This window comes from Trichomycterus rosablanca, chromosome 11 (genome assembly GCF_030014385.1).
Source record: "Trichomycterus rosablanca isolate fTriRos1 chromosome 11, fTriRos1.hap1, whole genome shotgun sequence".
NCBI lineage: Eukaryota > Metazoa > Chordata > Actinopteri > Siluriformes > Trichomycteridae > Trichomycterus > Trichomycterus rosablanca.
In genome coordinates this window covers 39169649-39190641 of record NC_085998.1, presented here as the reverse complement: position 1 = coordinate 39190641, position 20993 = coordinate 39169649, and the positions used below count along the sequence as shown (strand labels likewise).

At 41.5% G+C, this 20993-nt stretch overlaps 1 protein-coding gene across 1 annotated transcript in view; it reads right to left on the bottom strand.

Moving 5' to 3' along the window:
• plch1 (phospholipase C, eta 1) overlaps positions 1-12458 on the bottom strand; it is a 35378-nt gene extending 22920 nt beyond the window's left edge. The window contains exons 1-6 of the mRNA XM_063004367.1: positions 12305-12458; positions 6016-6162; positions 3680-3923; positions 1888-2017; positions 1097-1267; positions 711-804 (exon numbers count right to left, since the gene is read on the bottom strand). Coding sequence (XP_062860437.1) covers positions 711-804; positions 1097-1267; positions 1888-2017; positions 3680-3923; positions 6016-6162; positions 12305-12458 — 940 coding nt within the window. The remainder of the gene's footprint in view (positions 1-710; positions 805-1096; positions 1268-1887; positions 2018-3679; positions 3924-6015; positions 6163-12304) is intronic.
• Between the last annotated feature and the right edge of the window lie 8535 nt (positions 12459-20993).

Below are 20993 nucleotides of genomic sequence, written 5' to 3'. Positions count from 1 at the left end.
TGTGTGTGTGTTTATATGTATGTGTGTGTTTGTATGTGTGTGTGTTACATATGAGAGTGTGTGTGTTTATGTGTGTGTGTTTGTGTTTTACATGTAGGTGTGTTTTATACGTGTGTGTGTGTTTATATGTATGTGTGTGTGTTTTACATGTGAGTGTGTGTGTTCATATGTATGTGTGTGTGTGTTACACTTGTGTGTGTTTTACGTGTGTGTGGATGTGTGTGTTTGTATGTGTGTGTGTGTGTGTGTGTGTGTTTTACACTTGTGTGTGGTTATATGTGTGTGAGTGTGTAAGTGTGTGTGTTTATGTGTGTTTGTTTATATGTGTGTAAGTTTTACATGTGTGTTTTATGTATGTGTTTTACTTGTGTGTGTGTGTTTATATGTATGTGTGTGTGTGTTTTACATGTAAGTGTGTGTGTGTGTGTGTGTGTGTGTGTTTTACATGTAAGTGTGTGTGTGTGTGTGTGTGTGTGTTAGTGGTTTAAATACTGAACTAGTGATTAGAAGGCCACTGGTTCAAACCCCTGCCGCTGTCAGTATTGGGCCCCTGAGCAGGGCCCCTAACCCTCAATTACTTGCGTTGTGTAAATCACTTGTATAAGAACTTCTGTTAAACACCATAAATAAATAATCAATTATTTTGTCCATAAAAATGTTGAATTAATTTTAATTTCAGGGTCCCGGATGTACGAGGGGCCCGAACTCACCTTCGATTCCCATGATGCCTTTCTGCTTGTTCTCCTCAGACACTTCGAACCTCTGGATGATGTCCAGGCAGAACTCAGAGGTCACGCTGGACATCTAGACGTGGTGAGGTGGACAAACGGAGACAGTCAGGACTCACCGGACACGTACACACACCGGTTACTGTTAAATATGGGGCCAGTGATAGCTCAGTGGTTAAGGTACTGGACTAGTACACTGAAGGTTGCCGGTTCAAGCCCCGCCACCACCAAGTTGCCACTGTTTGGTCCCTGAGCAAGGCCCTTAACCCTCAATTGCTCATTGTGTTGCGCTCATTGTGTAAGTCGCTTTGGATAAAAGCGTCTGCTAAATGCTGAAAATGTAAATGTAAATAACGATGACCTCTGACCTTTTGCTCCGCCCGCAGGAAGTTGCCGAGCTCCTCGGCGGTCAGGTGATCTTTCCTCTCGCTGAAGCTCATGAGGAGCAGGAAGAGGTCTCGCCGTAACGACATCATCCTATAGAAGACGCTGAACTCCTCAAAGGTCAGAGTGCCCTGCTGCTCGTCCGTGTCGGCTTCCTGTCACAGCACACCAGAGATGTTCACGAGTCACAAAATACGAGTCTGAGTCGAGTCACGAGTCTTTAGGCTAGAGTCTGAGTCAAGTCACGAGTCTTTAGGCTAGAGTCAGAGTCAAGTTCCTTCCTTACCTATACTCAATAACACGTTAAGGATTTCTACATTTATTTTCCTTCCTTCTTTCCAAACTTCCTTTGAAACTCCCTTCCTTGTCCTAACAACACATCAGTGTTTACTAAGCAGCTTCCAGACCATGCAGAGGGTGGATTGGCTGCACTACATGCCCTAATGTGTAGGTAAATGAAAGAAAAAAAAAAAAAATAATAATTTTTTATTAAAAAGTCACTTTTAATTATTAATGTGTTAATAATCAGACGAATAAATCTCTGATTTGTTTCCTCTCTGAATTATTAAACGTTTCTTTGTGTTTTTAATAAAGTTTATTTTTTGTTTTATGAGCTTTTAGTGCCCCAGCGGAGGATTTCAGGAGCCGCCGTCCACATTATGAGGCTCAAATGCACAGAGGCTTTAAAAAACAGCGACTTATTTATTTATTTATTTATTTATTTTCTTCACTCTGGAGGTTTAGTCGGCGTTTAAAACACATTCTGCTCTCGTACCTGAAACATTTGCTTGACTTTGCGTCGTGGAAGGTTGACGTTCATTTTGTGGAGCAGCTGATAGATCTCGTCGATGTTTAAGAAACCGTCTCCGTTCTTATCGGCCTCCTCGAACGTCTGCTTCATCCACGTACTCAGGATTAAGGAAACTAGAAAACTAGCAAAATCAATAACGCTGAACCTCCCAGAGATCAGGAGGTAATCTATAAAGAGGAGAAGTGAGGAGATCAAAGGGAACACGGTAACCGAACTCCTCCCCACCCCATCAGTGCTGACATCTTTGGGCATCAACACGGGCAATGACTGTCTCATCCACAACACCTATAAATATTTTATTTTTACATTTAATTCCTATTTGTTGTTTTTCCTTCCTTCCTTTTTGCCTTTTCCGTCCCTTTCTTCCTTCCTTCCTATTTGTTTCCTTCCCTTCTTCCTTTTTTCTTTTCTTCCCTTTGAATTTCATTTTCTTTCTTCCTTCCTTCCTATTCGTTTCCTTCCTTTTTTATCCCTCCTTCCTTCCTACTTTTCTTTGTTACTTCCTTTGTTCTATCCATCCTTTCTTCCCATCTTCCCTTTTTATCCTTCCTTCCTTGCTATTTGTTGTTTTTCCTTCCTTTTCTTTCCTTCCCACCTTTTTGCTTTTTCTGTTCCTTCTTTCTTCCCTCCATCCTTTTTCCTTCCTTCCAATTCGTTTCCTTCCCTCCTTCCTTTTTTATCCTTCATTTCTTCCTTCCCTCTGAACTTCCTTTCCAAACCTCCTTCCTTCCTTCTTTTCTTTGTTACTTCCTTTGTTCTATCCATCCTTTCTTCCAATCTTCCCTTTTTATCCCCCTTCCTTCCATCCTATTTGTTGTTTTTCCTTCCTTTTCTTTCCTTCCCTCCTTCCTTTTTCCTTTCTCCCTTCCTTCCTATTTGTTTCATTCCTTTTTTTATCCCTCCTTTCTTCCTTCCTATTTGTTGTTTTTTATCCATCCTTTTTTCTTTCCCTCTGAACTTCCTTTCCAAACCTCCTTCCTCCCTTCTTTCCTTTTTTATCCATCTTTCCTACTTTTCTGCCTTCCTTCCTTCCTTCCTTCCTTACTATTCGTTTCCTTCCCTCCATTCTATTTGTTTTCTTTCCTTCCTATTTGTTTCCTCCCCTCCTTCCTTGCTATTTTTCATCCTTTCTTTCTTCCTTCCCTCTGAACTTCCTTTCCGAACCTCCTTCCTCCCTTCTTTCCTTTTTTATTCATTCTTTCTTTCTTTCTTTCTTTCTTTCTTTCTTTCTTTCTTTCTTTCTTTCTTTCTTTCTTTCTTTCTTTCTATTTGCTTTTTCCGTCCCTTCTTTCTTTCTTCCTTCTTTTTTATCCATCCATCCTTGCCTTCTTCCCTTTTCCTTCCTTCTTTCCTTACTTATTTTTTCTCTCCTTCCTAACTATTTGTTGTTTTACCTTCCATTTCATTTTCCTTACTTCCTTCTTTCCTTTTTTCTATCTTTACTTTTAACCCTGAACATTAAAACAGGTGTGAAATCAAGACTAAAACATAAAGCACTGGGTGGGAACTAAACCCAGCTCAGATCAGTACTCAGGTCAGTACGAGCGCTGACAGAATGAATGTTAGTGAATATAAAATCTGATCCACGCTGGACACCCAGAGCTAATTTTAAAAGACCATAAACTCAGTTCACTTCACAATGTGATGAGTTCAATCCCCTCTGGAGCAAAACCTTAATGGCGATTTCTATCTTTTACTGTCGCCATCGTTGTTCAGTCCGTCCTCCAGTTCTGATATTTCTTAATTTTAAGGATATTGGTCGTGGGTTCTCTGCCGCTTGGCCAGCGAGTCCTCGTCGCTGATGCCAGCCATCAGATACCGGAGTCCGGTCACCCACGTCCTCGCCTCCTCAGCGTTCGACGTCACCAGGTCCAGGGAGTCCATGTGGTTGCCGTGGTAAATGGTGAAGCAGCAGCCGGGGTCGAAGTTTCCCTCGGCGTGTCGATGGAAGAGATCAGACTGACAACCTTCGGTGACCTTGTAGAGCGAATCGATGGTGACTGAGAGGAACAAAACACAGTGGAACACAGGCTCAGGAACACAGGAGGTCAAGGGTCAAGCACCTAACCAATAACCAACACAGAACTCTAGATCTGAGGTTGATTTGAGACGCTTGTGAATTGTGAGTTCTACCACTACTTTATCCTGGTCAGGGTCGTGGTGGGTCTGATTTACCAGGTGAAAGGCAGGAAACACCACAGACAGGTCACCAGTCCATCACAGGACACACACACACACACACCGCATGTCCTTGTTCTGTGGGAGGAAACCGGAGCTCCCAAAGGAAATACACACAGACACGGGGAGAACATGCAAACTCCACACAGAAAGGACCCTGGCGGCAAGCTAGGGAATCAAACCCAGGACCTTCTTGAAGTGAGGTGATAGTGCTACCCACCAAGCCATCTTTGTTATTATTATTATTATTATTATTATTATTATTAATTATTATTATTATTATTGTTATTAATTAGCATTATTATTATTATTATTTATTGTTATTATTATTATTATTAATTAATTAATTAGCATTATTATTATTATTATTTTTGTTATTATTAATTATTATTATTATTATTACTATTATTATTATTACTATTATTATTATTAATTATTATTATTAATTATTATTATTAGTATTATTATTATTATTATTAATATTATTATTATTATTATTATTATTATTATTATTATTATTATTATTATTAACACGTTCCCAGAGAAACAATTTAAATTTTTAGGAACCTCATCACAAACTCACTCAGGTTCTGTAATCATCTCACGTCTCTTTATGAACCCAAAATGTGATTCTGAACTAAGTCTGAAATATTACTGAGGCGCTGATTAAATCTCTGCTTTCACCCAAACACCAAACTAATCTGATCCACCAGCGGCGCCGGGGTCGGGGGGGCGTCGGGGGTCTTGGGACACTCGCTTGCGTCCAAACCGTCCGACTCTGGCCCAGTCTGCTCCATTTTCATTTTAATTATGTAAATGAGGAGGGACAAAGAGGCCTGATATCTATCACACACAGCTCCTGGATCTGACAGGGTTACACCACGAGCACAGACGATACAGGAGTGTGAGTCGGTACTTCATGAGAGCTAGAACACAGCAACCAATCACAGAGGAGATTATCATCCATCCCTCCAATCACAATGTGGTAGATCATGGACCCCAGTGGGTGCTCAGGTGATGTAGCGGTATGCTATCCCACTGACACATACAAGGTGACAAGGTTCGAATCCCAGCAGTGCTATTGCTGGTAGGTGCACTTGTCAGTGCCCTTCTGTGTGCAGGTCCCAAGCACAGACAGAAATAGAGGGTTGTGCCAGGAAGGGCATCCAGGGTAAAAACTGTACCGAGTCTGGCATGAGGACCAAATAATAATAATAAAAATAAATATTATTTGAATAAAAAAAATAAAAATAATAATAATAATAATAATAGTAATAATAATAATATTGTGATAATACAATAATAATAATAATACTGTGATAATAAAATTATTAAAATAATAATAATAATAATAATAATAATACTGTGATAATAAAATTATAATAATAATTATTATTACTACAATAATATTAATACTGTGATAATAAAATTATTAAACTAATAATAATAATAATAATAATAATAAATAAAAAATAATAAAATTATTAAAATAATAATAATAATAAAAAATAAAAATAATAATAATAATGTGGTAACTGATAATAATAATAATAATTAAAAATTGTAATAATTCTAATAATAATATAATAAAATAATAATATTAATACTGTGATAATAAAATTATTAAAATAATAATAACAATAACAATAATATTAATAATAATAATGAAAAATAATAACAATGTGATAATAAAAATAATAAAATAATAATAATAATAATAATGAAAAATAATACTAATGACAATAATAATAGTAATTATAATAATTAGTAAAATGGTAATAATTATAATAATAATGATCATAAAAAATTGTTCTTGTTTATTTATTACTTCTAACTGATTTAAATAATAAGTAAGATTATAGTGAATAAACTGTAAATAATCTGATCATGTGGCGGTGCGTTGGCGTCTCTCACTCTTGGCCTTCTCGCTCTTGCGCGAGGGTTTCCAGCGGATGCAGGATCGATGCTCGTCCAGGTAGAAGAGGCGCACCAGGCCCTTGGATCCGTTCTTCAGCTTCACCATCTGAGTGCCAGACTGCATCACACTCATACATCTCTCCACTGTGGGCACACACACACACACACACACACACACACACACAGTCGACGTGAGTCAGAAATTCAAGCACGATGACAGAACAGTCGGACGGACGGACGGCCGGGCGCTGGCGTGATTACTCTGGATATTTATAGCTGACAGACCGAAGGGTGTCACCGTGATGCTATAACGGACGGGTCGTAATTGGCCACGTTACCCTGAGCGCTGGGGGGGTATTATAGACGGAGGGGGGCATCATTTCTGTAGAGATCTGCACTGATGCAACGGCACCGATTATCCTGCAACACAATTCAGTCCCAGCCGAGCATGAGGCGCCTACAGAGAGCGCGACCAAATTTCATTTCATAAGAGATGGGACGTCTGTCAGCATCAGAATAAATCAATCAATAAATAAAACTCTCTCAGGGTGGCATCGCCTGAAATCACTGTGTGACGGGGCAAATACGACGCCAATCCGTCTCAGGTTTCACGATGAGATAGGACACACGAGACTTTCCCAACGATAAATAATACAACTATTTTACTATTTTTCTCCAATTTTCTCCCAGTTTGGTTATTTTCACCAGCCGAGGTTACCCCATCACGTCAGATATCGATCCTGTGCCCCCTCTGAGACATAAAAAGCCATAATTCATGATTTTCTTCCCAAAATGACGCTCATGCAGAGACTCCTGGAGGGGTGCATTATCCCACCCGGCAGACTACCGGCCGATTTTGTCTGCTGCACTGTCTGCAGTGCCGATTGTGCCTGCTAGGGGGCGGCCAGCAGACCGGTAGCCGAGCTGAGATTCGAACTCGAATTCGAGAGTCCACATAGTCTCATCCGGGCCGCATTTCAATCCGCTAATCGTTTCTTTTGTCTTCAAACCAGCAGTAACTTTTGGGATGCTTCACTTACACCTTCTTCCTCCCCCTCGTTTGTTTGTTCACCTCGATTATCGTTAATGACTTTCTGGTTCATTTAACCTTAATTAGTCCCACGTCTGATTACCCCCCCCCCCCTCCCCCGTTCCTCAGTGGGGATTCAACCCAAAACCACGAGGGAGCGGAGCATAATCCAGCTCCAAAGAGCGAAAGCACGACCCTGGGGAGGAGGATTTAGCCGAACCCCTACCCCCCAAAGAAATGCCAAGCGGATGATTCCTTCACCGCTGAGAGGATGGAAACCAAAATATGAGCTGTGTTGCATGTGATGGAAAAATACAAACCGCATTTCCAAAAAAGTTGGGACGTTTTGTAAAAGCCAGTACTAAACTCTCTTAAATCTTTATTGAAGTGCTAAATATCAACTTCATTGTAATAAAAATGAAAGCGAGCTGAACCGTGGACTCGTCTGACCACAGAACACGTTTCCTCTGTATTTCGGTCCATCTGAGATTAGCTAGGGCCCGGAGAACTGCATAGAAATTATGTCTGGCTCTCTTTTTGTCTAACAGAGTTTCAGGTTGCTATTACTGATGCAGCGGTGGGCCGTGTTAGGTAGCAACGGTTTTCTGAAGAACTCCCAAGCTCATGTAGGGATCTGGGGTTGGACAAGCAGCATTAAAATTCACGATTGGGAATTGGAAACGACTAAATTGGATGATAAAGTGGAAGAAAACCCTTGTGTTCCTTTATCTCAGTGAGCATTATTGCAGCCAGGTTTGTATTCTGTTTGTGATGATGGATTAGCGTGTAGCCGCCATGAACCTGACGCCTCGTGTTCTGACATGAATCCCGATTCAGCGATTCGCCCCCGTAAAGCTACGCTAGCTATTGAGACCCACGTTCGAAAGCTAAACGTGAAACATCGTCTGGATGTTCGACGCGCACCACGAAATTAGGACGGCGTGACAAACGCCTGAACCCTGATTGTGGATTCGTGTCTCTGTTAGAGGGCCTGGCGGGGTAAAGGTCTCTAAAGGTTAGCGTAATCTTGCTAATCTCGGCGTTTCCTGTACGTGTGGAGCAGCTAATCAATCACACGCCGCCGGATTCTCCTGCCCGGTTACACGGTGAGATCGTATCATCATCAGAACTCATAACAGCTCGTACAGTCACATGATCAGGGGTCAGAATCTTCCTCGTATTTATAACATCATTGTGGAGAATCATCGGAGAGGCGTTGGTGTGTGTGAGTGTGTGTGTGTGTGTGTGAGTGTGTGTGTGTGTGTGTGTGTGTGTGATTAGTATTCATGACTCTAAAGCTGGAGCCAACTGTGAGTTCATGTTTGCAGGACTTACATGAAGCATAAATAAATCTAATGTAGGAAGGAAACGATTTTTTCTTCTTTTTTAGTTTTGTTTTGGAGGTTTTTTGGTCTGTCGGTCCTGGATGCTGTAAAGTTGCTTTAACGTGATGTGTGTTATAAAAAGTCCTGCACATATAAATCTAGAAAGAGACTCAGAAAAAGCAACGTAAGAGAGAGAGAGAGAGTCACAATAACATTTACAGAGCAAACAAACAAAAGCGGTGAACACAACAGAATTAAAGGAAGAACACATTTTTTATTAAAAACGCTGCACTTCAAAAAGAAAATATATTTAAAAAATGCTGCATTTTATAAAAACCTTCGAATGCAGCATTTTTGAAATGTGTTTAATTTCAAATAAATGAAGCGTTTTTAAACTTAAAGCTTTTTTTTAAATGAACCGTTTTTCAAATGCAGCGGTTTTTTTTATAAAGCGTTTTTTAAATGGAGTTTTTTTAAATGAAGCGTTTTCTACATAAAGCGTTTTTAAAATGCAGAGTTTTTTAAATGCAAAGTTTTTTTTAATGCATTTTCTCCCCTTTTTCTCCCTTTTAGCGCGTCCAGTTGCCCAATTGCATAATGCTTCCTCCTCTGACCGAGGAGATCAAAGCTAACCCACGCCCCCTCCGACACGTGGGCAGCAAGCCGTATGCATCTCATCACCCACACATTGACAAGTGTTGTGCCACCTAGCGTTGTGTACGGAGAGACACACCCTGAGAGCACTCTTTCCTCATCTCTGTGTAGGCGCCTCTAATCAGCCAGCAGAGGTCGTAATTGCACCAGTCTGACAGAGAGAGACCCCGGCAAGGCAGAGCTGAGATTCGATACGATGTATTTGAGATCCCAGCTCTGGTTCCAGCGTGTGTTTTTACCGCTGCGCCACCTGAGCGGCCTTAAATGAAGAGTTTTTTTAATTTTAAATGAAGTGTTTTTGAAATGAAGTGTTTTTTTTAATTGAAGTGTTTTTTAAATGCAGAGTTTTTGAAATGCCTGGTAACGCGTTTGCGTTCTCCCTTAATGCTGCTGTGTTCTTAGCTTTTGTTGGCTCTGTAAATGTTGTGATGTGACCCAGCAGGCCACCGTAGGAATAAGACGACCCTCTTCTGTTACCATCGTTCCAAAGGTGTCGTCAGTGTGGTTGGTGTTTATGAGTGGAGTGTGAGTCCATGTTTACAGGACTTAAGTGGAGCAAAAAGGGAAAGAGAGAGAGACAGTGAGAGAGTGAGACAGTGAGAGTGAGACAGTAATTACATTGTTCTTACGAGCTGTAATCACGCCGTGGTGTAACTCTGGTGTTGAAGAACCTTGGTGGCTTTGACCTCGACCTCATTAAACACGTTGAAATGAACCTGAACGCTGATTACAATCCAAAACCTCCTAATCAGAAATCAACACCTGACCTCACAGATGCTCTTTTTACAAACCTTGTCAGAGGAGTGGAGTCTGTTATAGCCACAAAAGTGGGGGCAACGTCATATCAATACTCACAGTTTTTCAACAGGCTGCATAATACGTTTGTACTGTTTGTATGACGGCGATGGAGGCTCAGCAGGTCGAGCCGCGATACTACCAGGCTGTCACTGGTAATTGTAGGGTGCTGCACACCCCCACTCTTCCACACACCACGGACCGCCCTTGACAGCTTCCTTTCCCCTACCAGAGGTCTTACATCAAGCTATATGACATACGGAGAGTCACACACTGCGGATTGAGTAGCTGGCGGAGAGGAACACAAAGTCAAGTCAAAGTCAAAGTCAAGTCTGCCAAAAAACTATCGTGTACTCACCAAGAAAAACCCGAAAACACCGAGACGGCCATGAGAAGAGCAACCGCGTTCATCTACGCCAGCTACTCAGTCCACAGTCCACAGACAAGAACAACCCCAACGCTTCCACAGGAACCAGACGGGGAACTACAACCGGAAATCTGCACCAACCAGGGACAGAACCTGGGTCTAAAGGACACCCATGGCGGCTCCAAACAACAAACAAAAACTTGCGTTTAGGATCAGGGAACGTCTAACGTCCCGCCGTACATCCTCTACCCACCAAACCAAACCGAGAGTCCCAAGAAGGGACGTTACAGCCGTTACCCGAGTGTTTGGGACACCAATTAGCTTAGAAGCATGTTGGGGGCTCGTCCGGGATCAAGTTAAAATAAACATTTACACACTCAGCTATAAATAGTTAAAAATAGATTCCTGCCCACGTCGTTCCACCCTGAACTGCGTCCAACACCCGGTCCTTCCTGCCGGTCCTTCCCCATAACGTATATTCAACATGTGCACCCTCTAATTAACCACCGTTCCTTACAGGCGCTTAAATAAACCTACAGAAACGTGACGCTCCGCTCCACTCGCGGCTCCTACAGCGGCTAATGAGACGCTTTCAAAGCCTGAAGATCTGGAAGTGCTCGTGTTTATGTTTGTTGCTGCACATCTAGCGCTCGCAATTAGCACCATCTGCTCGGCGCAGCTAACGCGGCTCTGACGTCAACCATGGGCGAGGGCACCACTTTCAAAAATATATATATAAATAAATATATAAGATAAATGAGCTGTTAGTGTTTCTCTCTGTTTCCTCCCAATGCATCAGCACCAAGATCCACTATGTGGTCAAAAGTATCGGGACGCCCCTTATAATTAATAAATTCATGTGTTTTATTCACAATAGTCTCTAACAGGTGTAATAAATCAGTCATATAAAAGGAAATTACATGCATCCAACTTTGCCCAGCCGTACACATACTGTTATCTTTTGACTGAATGGGCACAAATTCCCACACACATTATTATAGTGTATTATTATTATTATTATTATGATTATTATTATTATTATTGTTATTGTTATTATTATTATTGTTATTATTATATTTTATTATTATTATTACTATTATTATTAATATTATTATTAATATATTTATTTGTATTATTCTAATTATTAACATATTTACTATCCTTTTTATTATTATTTTAATTATCATCATTATTATTATCAACATATTTATTCTCTTTATTATATTTATATTATATTATAATTTCTTAATTTATTTACTTTCTTTTTTATTATTATTTAAACTATTATTATTATTATATTTATATATACATACTATTATCTTTAGATTTTATATATATTATTATTATTACTATTGTTATTACATATTACTGGTATGTTTAAAATTATTATTTATAATAATACTATATTTTTGTCATTATAATTATTATTAATAATTATTAAAATATTTATTCTCATAATAATAATAATAATTATTAATATTATTATTATTATTATTATATTTATCAATAATAATATTTTATATTTATTATTATTACTATTGGTATCACATTTACTGATGTTTATTATTAGAATAATTATGTTATTATAAGTATTGTTGTTATTATTAATTATTATTGTTGTTTTATTATTATTATTATTTATATTTATTGTATAGTTATTATATTTCTGTTGTTTATTATTATTATTTATTATTACATTCAGGTTCAAACACTAAAAGTGCTTATAAATGTAGTCTGTATAAATCCTGTAGCTGAACCAGCGCTGGGTGGCATCAGGCATGATTTATGCCACTCTGAGCTCTCAGTGCCACTTTTGCCGGAGGATGAAGTGAGCACCGGCGCATCATATCAGCTCACGTCTGTAAATTTTCAGCCTGCCCGCGGCGCTCTGTTTGGTCTCGGCGTGCGGCGTGTTTATAATGAAAACAAATACACTCAACACATCGACTGAACCGATATAGCGGTCGCCACTCATACGCCTGGCACTCAGAGGGCAGGACGTGAACCCAGAACCACCTGATTCCTCAATATCCAATCAAATATTACACAAACTTAAACAAAGCAGCGTCACTGAGGGCACCGTTACACAAATAAAATCTCTCAATCTAGACTTACCCAGGTGAACCAGACGGCACTTCTGTGGCACCGCCACGCCACCCGCCACGCCCGCCACGCCACCCGCCACAGAGTCAAACCTCCGTGCCAGCAGAGACCCCACAGGGGCCACCTCTGACACCTCCACGACCTCGGGACTGAACTCGTCAGGCATCTTAAGCAAATCTGGACGGCGGTTTGTTCTGCACCTCGTACCCAGTGCCCACGCCCACCTTTTTACCCATAATCACTTGCGCTCCTGCTTATTCATGCGGGCTATTAACGTGGAGCCTTTGAGGCTTTGTGGACGCGGCGGCGGCGCTTTGCTCAGAAGATCTGACGCGTCGCTGTGAGATAAACATGCAGGACGCGTCTGCATCTGATGTACCCATGCGGGCCATTATAGGACCAAAAGTATGTGGACGCTTGATTAGGACCTTACCAGACGTCTCATTTCAAAGCCATGGAGGTTAATCTGGGGTTGCCCCGCCCCTCTTTGCCCTAAAATGGGGTTTTCACCAGATTTTGAAGTGTGTCTGTGGACATTTGAGATCCGGGGTGGCAGCAGACATTCCAACTTGTGCCTGTTTTGCCGTCCGGCCTGGTCGGTAGCACCGGGACTCAAACTTGAAAACTCTGTGGTGACAGGTGGGATAGCGCATTAGTAAGCCCCGCCCGAGCAAGCCCCGCCCGAGCAAGCCCCGCCCTCGATTCTTACTCATATCCCAGTCCCCGACACTGAAAAACACTCCCGTAGCATGATGCCGCCTCCACCATGTTTCACAGTGCCTTGTTTTTACTGTTCCACCTGAGGGTAGAGCTCAAAATGCCGGAGATTTTTATTTAGGGTTTCACCTTGCGGTCGTTTAGAGGTTAAGATACTGGACTAGTAATCAGAAGGTTGCCGGTTCAAACCCCACCACTACCAGGTTGCCTCTGTTGGACCCCTGAGGAGGGCCCCTAAACCTTTGTGTCGTGAGCTGAAAACTGGGCCACAGGGAAAAATTAAATATTAATAATTAAATAAACAGGCACATAAACACAAAATGATCTTGTACATGAGCACCCCCTTGTGAAGGCTTTACGTTACACCTTGTAAACCACAGTGGGACCAGATTGTCACCAGTTGTATTGGTCATGGTAAAAATCATGGACAAATGTGAATCGCTTGAGAAAAAAACCCTGTTATATTATTATTATAATACTGTTGTTTATTATTAATATTTAGATTGGTGTTTGTTTCCTCGCTTTAATGGATAACAGAATAAAAAAAGAATAAAGCGCTGGAGTCCATCTGATCAGGACAGAGACGTTCCCACTGGACCCACAAAAGCTCTGGGACAGAAATCCCCTCATCCCTGTTCATTTATCTTTATTTACGAGCATCAGTGATGGAGAGACGCTGCAGCGTTAGACTAGGACTCAGCAGAGGAATAAAAATAACCACACAGAGCTTTCATAAAATCACTGCTGTGTTTACGGGCGCGTCTCCTACAAATAACACCAGTGAACTGGTGGGTGGGTGGTGCATTCTGGGTAAAAAAATAAAAGACGCAGGGTCGAGTTCCATTTGTGGAAACTCCCGGCAGGGATGGAACGCTGCAGATAATAAAATCTCCGAGAGCAAATCCAGGCGCCTCTGTGAAGTTCCTAATCTTCTGCTCCTCACACAGAACAGGCAGGAACGAGGCCGTGAGGGGAGCGCACCACCTACTGAGCTCCTAATGATTCAGAGGGAACGTCTGCTGCAGACTGGAGGACTTTATTCAAGTTTAAGAGGATGAAGTTAAATCCTCATTTCTCCGCCTGATTCCGTTCATTACAGCTTTCAACTGAACGACGTCAGTGGATGAATAAAGACGAGAAAATTAAAAGGAAACAGAAACAGAAGAGACGTGTAGTGAAGAGGAGAAAGAGAGAATAATAATAATAATAATAATAATAATAAGGAAAAACATAAAAGGTAGGAGAGGTAAGAATATGAAAAACGGTGAGTGATGATAAAGAAAGGAAATAAAGGGAAGGGGAAAAGGAAAAAGTAAAGGAAATGGAAATAAGGTAAATAAAGGAAAGGAAAAGGACGGAAAAGAAAATTAAGAAAATGGAAAGGAAAGGAGAGGCGAGGCGAGGCGAGGCGAGGCGAGGAAAATTACTAAATGGAAAAGGAAATGAAGGAAAGGAAGAGAACAAAGGAAAGGAAGGAAGGAAAGAAAAAGGAAGGAAAGGAAAGAAAAGAAAAGAAAGGAAGGAAGGAAGGAAGGAAGGAAGGAAGGAAGGAAGGAAGGAAGGAAGGGAAGAAAAGGAAAAAAGATGAAAAAAAGAAAGTGAAGAAAAAGAAAAGTAATAAAGTAAAGAAAAAGGGGAAAGGAGAAGGAAAATACAGTAAATAAAGGAAATAAAAAATTAAAAGGGCGGAATGGAATGGAAGGGAAGGAATAAAGAACTGATCACGGCATTCTGATGGGAAAAATAAAAAGGAAAACAGAAGGTACAAAAAAAGAAAGGAAAGGAAACAGGAATGAAAAATACAAAGAGGAGAGGAAGGACAATGAAAAAAGGAAAAAAGTCAGGAAAAGGGAAGGAAAGAAACAAACTAAACAACTTGACTGCATGAATAAAGAAAAGGAAAAAGGAAAAGAAAATAAAGTAAATAGTGGAAAGGAAAGGAGAAGGAAAAAGGGAGGAAAGGAAAATAAATATATAATAAAGTAAATAGAAAAAAAGCAGGGGAAAAGAACAGAAAAAAGGAAATAGCAGGACAATAATGTAAATAAAGGAAAGAAAACAGAAGAAATGTTGTGATGAGAAGGGAGAGAGAATGAAAGTAAAATATAGAAGAGAGAGAAGAGGAGAGAAACAGGAAAAAAGGAAAGTGAAGAAACAGAAAGGTAATAAAGGGAAGGAAGGGTGGAGATGGTGCCTCACATTAACGTGCACCCTCAGGACCTCGATTCGGCCGGGTAAAGCCCTAACAACACAGATTCTGACATTCCAGAGCAGTTTTTTCTTTAACATAAGGAATGACAGCCAAACAAATCCACCTGCCGGCTCACAACATGGATATTTATTTAATACAATTTACTGAACAGCAAAATGAAGCTTTTATTCAGATCAGATTTACAGTAAAGTCTTAATGTTTAATTATTTCTGCATTATTATTTGATCTATGATTCCTTCAGGTATCTGAAATTATTCCATGTGATGTAAGCAATAATTTAGGGAGTAAAAAGGGGGCGTTTTAACCCCCCTGTATAGAAGAGCAAATCTAAACACAGTAATTTAATACCTGTCACAACACACCGAGCACAAGAGGACACGGACTCACCCCTGTCCAAACTCAGATTCCTCAGAACTTCCACTTCTGCCATTATGGGTGCAAGCGGGTGCGCATCGTTCCCCCCCAAAACCACAGAAGCGTTACCCAGAGGGGGCAGGTGCCAATCTCCTCTTCCAAGTCATGTTTGGCTCCGAGGCGCCGCTGACATTTATTCAGATGTGGGATTTAATCCTGGAACGTTCCGGCAGCTGAGATCCATTCAGAGATCCGGGAGCGTCCGGCTGCTTCCACACACTGGAATGTGAGTGCGCTGGTGCTGGTGCTGTTGCTGATGCTGCTGTTGCTGATGCTGCTGCTGCGTCCGTGTGCCTGGGGCATGTGTGTGTGTGTGTGTGTGTGTGTGTGTGGATGCGTGAGAGTGTGTGTGTGGAAGTGACAGTTCGGTGTGCAGAAATAAACGTGCAGACGAACGAGCTCGATGCTACAGAACAGAAGCGTTTGTGCTCCAGGTGGAATCCTTGCATGATGTGCCCGTCAGGATGAGAGGATGGCGGGGATGGTTGGCACCAGGCGCTGGTTCAATCCCATACCAGTTCACTGCTGGTTTGATGTTCAAAACACAACAGATGTGTGTAGATCCAGCATGCAGACCCATAAAGTACCAGTACAGAACCAGTACCCGCGTGTACGGGTGGCACAGCGGTGTATTATCCTGGCACACGACCCACAAAATCCAGGTCTGAATCTCTGCAGTATTATCAACAGCTCAGCTGTCTGTACAGACACTGGTTGTGTCTGAGGAGGGCGGGGCGGGGCAGGGCGAGGCAGGCCGGGGCAGGGGATGGTCGAAGCCCTGTGATGGCTCCCGTTGGAGCCTGACCTGCAGCGACCCTGACCAGGATAAAGATTCTGATGTACGTGAAATTAAACTTCGTTTAAGCTTCTCATCCTAAAAAAGAATTGAGCCTCTGAAAAACCTCCTCCAGGGGGCGCACGGGCGGCGCAGGGGTAAAACACGCTGGCACACTCAGGAGTTCGGATCTCAGCTGTGCTACTAGCCAGTCGGGCGCCTATACGGACAATGATCGGCTCATCCCAGGGTGGGACTTCTGACCTCTGCTGGCTGATCAATGGTGCTGCACAGAGACTCTCCGTGCACGATACGGATCTCCGTGTGAACCCGCCCGGTGCAGGTGAAAAAAAGCGGTCGGTGCGGTACGTGTGTTAGTCACGACTCCCATCATTGGGATGGAATCCCATCAGTTCTACCCACACAGGAGGATCAGTGAAGCTCACTCGGCTGTGGTCGCTCCTGAACTTGGTTTGACCGGGATTTGAAATGTCATGATTCTGAACTCAGTGTCATTAAAGTATTTTAGTATCTACAGTTGCACTTTGAATTGCCACTGTGTATGAAAGGTGCTATACAAATAAACTTGCCTTGCCTTGCCTACAGTTAACCTGACTCCACGTCTTTGTACTGTGGGAGGAAACCCTACGGACACAAGGAGAACATGCAAAACTCCACACAGAAAGGACTCGGACCGCGCCACCTGGGAATCAAACCCAGGACCTTCTTGCTGTGAGGTGACAGCACCACCCTGCCACACAGATTATGTACAATTACACAAAACAGACTTGCTAAATCAAAGAGAACATGCAAAGGTTCATTCATTCATTGTCTGTTTTACCACCACTTTATCCTGGTCAGGGTCGCTGTGGCTAAGTGTGGCTAAGTGTGACTCTCCTGCGTGATACGGATCTCCATAAGAACCCGCCTGGTGCAGGTGAAAAGAAGCGCTATGTGCTGCACACGTGTCGGAGGGGGCGTGTGTTAGTCAGGAGTGGACGTCTGCAGCAGTAGAGGAAACGAAGTACGGTTAGAGAACTGGATATGACTAAATTAAGAGAAAAAACTCTTAACTGTCCCTGCCTGGCTCCTCAACACAAAAAACCCTAAAACCATAGTACAGGGTTTCCTAAACTCTTCTGCGCCGCTGAGGCTGAACAATAACATGCTCGCATTTCTGCCCTGACCTCGTTTTAGTGCTTATATAATCCTTTTAGTCGCAGTAAATGCATCGCTCCATCCTAAACCGACCCGTCAGTAACCATTCAGCTGTGGAGAAACGCAGCCGTTCGTCTCCTGAGCGGAAGAAATGAAACGTAAACGCTGAAAACGCTTTTATTTCTGATTAACGTACTTATGACTGACGTGTTTTCCTCTGTGACTCTCCCTATATACACTTTATATATTATTTGAGGGAACCTGGGGGAGGGCGAGAGGGGTGCGAGAGGGGTGTAAACCTAAAAAAATTGGACACAAGTTTGGGTCTGGGTTATAAAACCAGGACAATTCAAACCAACTCCAAAAAATGCACAAACTTAATTCTATAATAATTCATGAATAATTCATTAGGGCGGCACGGTGGCTCGGTGGGTAGCACTGTCGCCTTACAGTAAGAAGGTCCCGGGTTCGATTCCCAGATGGAGCGGTCCGGGTCCTTTCTGTGTGGAGTTTTGCATGTTCTCCCCATGTCTGTGTGGTTTTCTTCCTACAGTCCAAAGACATGCAGTTTGTGTGTGTGTGTGTGTGTGTGTGTGTGTGTGTGTGTGTGTGCGCCCTGTGATGGACTGGCGACCTGTCCAGAGTGTTTCCTTCCTTTCACCCAGTAAACTGCACCCACTGTGACCCTGACCAGGATACAGCGGTGGTAAAACAGACAGGTTACATATTGTCAGACAAGAACAAGAATTTGGCTTAAATAAATGACCAGACCAGTAGGGGTCGTGGTTGCAGCAACAGTTTAGGGAAGGCCCTTTTTGTTCTTGTTCCAGTGCATGTAGCGAGCCCAGAGCCCTGACCTCAGCCCCACTCAACAGCTCTGGGATAAACTGGAACACCAGCTGAGACTTTTTTGATTGAGCAGGCACAAATTCCCACAGTCTTATAAGAAGCCTTCTCAGATTGAGCATCTGTTGTTCTAGATATAACTGGGAACTTGATTTAGTTCTTATTTCTGCTCTATCCCTGTTCTGTCCTCACTCACTTGTGGATTTTGGTTGATTGTTATTATTTATTATAAATTAATTTCCTTTTAATTTTCTGCTTTTTATTTACAGTATTTGTTCTACTTTGGACTGAGATTCTGCACCAGAGTTCTTTATTTCGTTCTCTCAGAACGTTCTGGTGCTGAGGAACGCCTCCTCGTTCTCCTCGTAATAATCAGACACGTCGTTCTAATAAATAACGCTTGTAGGGGTGCAGTTGGAGGTCAGAGGTCATGGTTATTCATTCAGGGTGTGTTTTAGTCCCTCCGTCGTCCCTCCTCAGTGTTGGTTAGACACGAGCAGAGCTGTCGGCTGGATCTTTGTGTCGTTTGTTGATGTTTTTCTGGGTGTTTTTCTGCTATTTGGAATGAAACTCATCAGTCGGGCTTGTTCTCGGGTTGAGCTCGTGATGTTGCTCATGTTCCGCACTTAACACACGATTAAAATGAGGAATTAATCCGAGCAGCTCACAGCCTTCAGTTCTACAGCACACAGGAGAGCTGCAAACAGCAGCAGAGCACTGAAGAGCTTTTAAAATACATATTTAATAACCACATCATCAGGCTGTTCTGCTCCAGCGTGTCTCTCCATCAGCAGAAATCTGTTCTTCTCATTAAGCATCACAAACAGAACGGATTTAAAACACACCTGAATATTTCTGTATAAATAATGCTCACTGTTCCTGTTTTAGATGCACTGGTTTATTTTCGGGAGCTGCAGGGCGACTTGTTTTGTTTTCATTTGATTTTTTTAATGTTATTATTTCCTGAAGAGTCACAGCGCCCCCTGCTGTCTCTAACATGAGTCGCAGTTTATGATAAACGATCCAGACCAGTTGTGCGGTTTGTTTACTTTTATTTACATTTACAGCGTTTAGCAAACACGTTTATTCAAAGTGACTGATAAATGTGACAGAATATAGGGGCCCTGCTCAAGGGCCAACAGTGGCAACTTGGCAGATGAGGAGCTTGAACCAGCAACATACAAGTCCAGTTCCTTAACTATTGAGCTACCACCCATCCTACCGGTTTTTTGTCCAGTCAAGATTGTTTAAGGTTATTTTACATCGTTATGAACCCTAATGATGGTTTTTTTAATATGCAAAAACATGAAACATAAAAGATCCCTATTTTTATTATTTTCACCCAAAGCACAGTAATAATAATAATAATAATAAATATTCAATAAAGCAATATTTCCCATCATTTCCTTAATCCCTTGACATTCCAGACATTCCTTAATTAATATTTACAGTTATTCAATATAATATTGTAGCTTATATTATATACAACTTATACGCGTATAAGCAATACATTTTTATTTTATTATTATATTTTTTTATTATTATTTTTTTATTATTTTTTATTTATCGTTATTTGGAGGGGAGAATTTTTATTTATTTATTCCTTTATTTATTTGTTTTTCTTTATTTGGAAGGGAGGATTTCTTTTTTATTTATTTATTTATTTATTTATTCATTCATTTATTTATTTATTTATTTATTTATTTATTTATCTTTATTTGGAGGGGGAGGATTTCTTCTTTTATTCATTTATTTATTCATTTATTTATTCATTTATTTATTCATTTATTTATTTATTTATTTTTCTTTATTTAAAGGGGGAGGTTGCCGTGGTGGGTCCAATTAGGGATTAAGGATAGGGTAAAAAAATATATATATAGTATATTGTACCTTAATCTAGTGTGTAGGAGAATATAGAAATCTAGAATTTACTAACACAGTAAAACACACAACATGACAAGAATCATCTAATCATTCACCCACCCCTTCATTCACATCCACAAAAACACAGTAGGTGGGCGAGGCCCTGTGATGAATTTTGCGTCCTGTTAGTGTAGTAAAAGTGAAAACACCCTGGACCCACAACCCCTTCCCCAGGCACAGCCAATCACGTCGCTGTAGACGACTCACCTGACTGAGATTCGTACTCGAGTCCCTCACTCATTTTCAGCACCGTTTAAACCTAAATAATAGGGACACCCCGAGCACCAGCGCATTTTTACCTTCGTTCACAGCGTTAAAAAAGCGTTAAAAAAGTAACTGACCGTGAAAGATGCTGTTATCAGTGAGGAAGTGACGGCGGTACTGCGGCCCTTCGTCCATCCTGCACCCGAGCACGAGGAGCGCAGAGATACGGCCGGACCTGCAGGAGGGAACACAACCGTAACGAGCAGAATTAGGACTTTATAACTGGCATCAGTGGGGTGGCAGAGTGGCACAGCTGGTAAAGAGCTTCAGTCCTGAAGAGCTGAGACTGATCCTCTGTCTGGTTTCTATGAGGAGTTTCACATGTTCTCTCGGAGAAACCAGACAGAATTAACTTTGCTCTCCCAGATCCTCTGAAGAGGAGTCATGGGCCA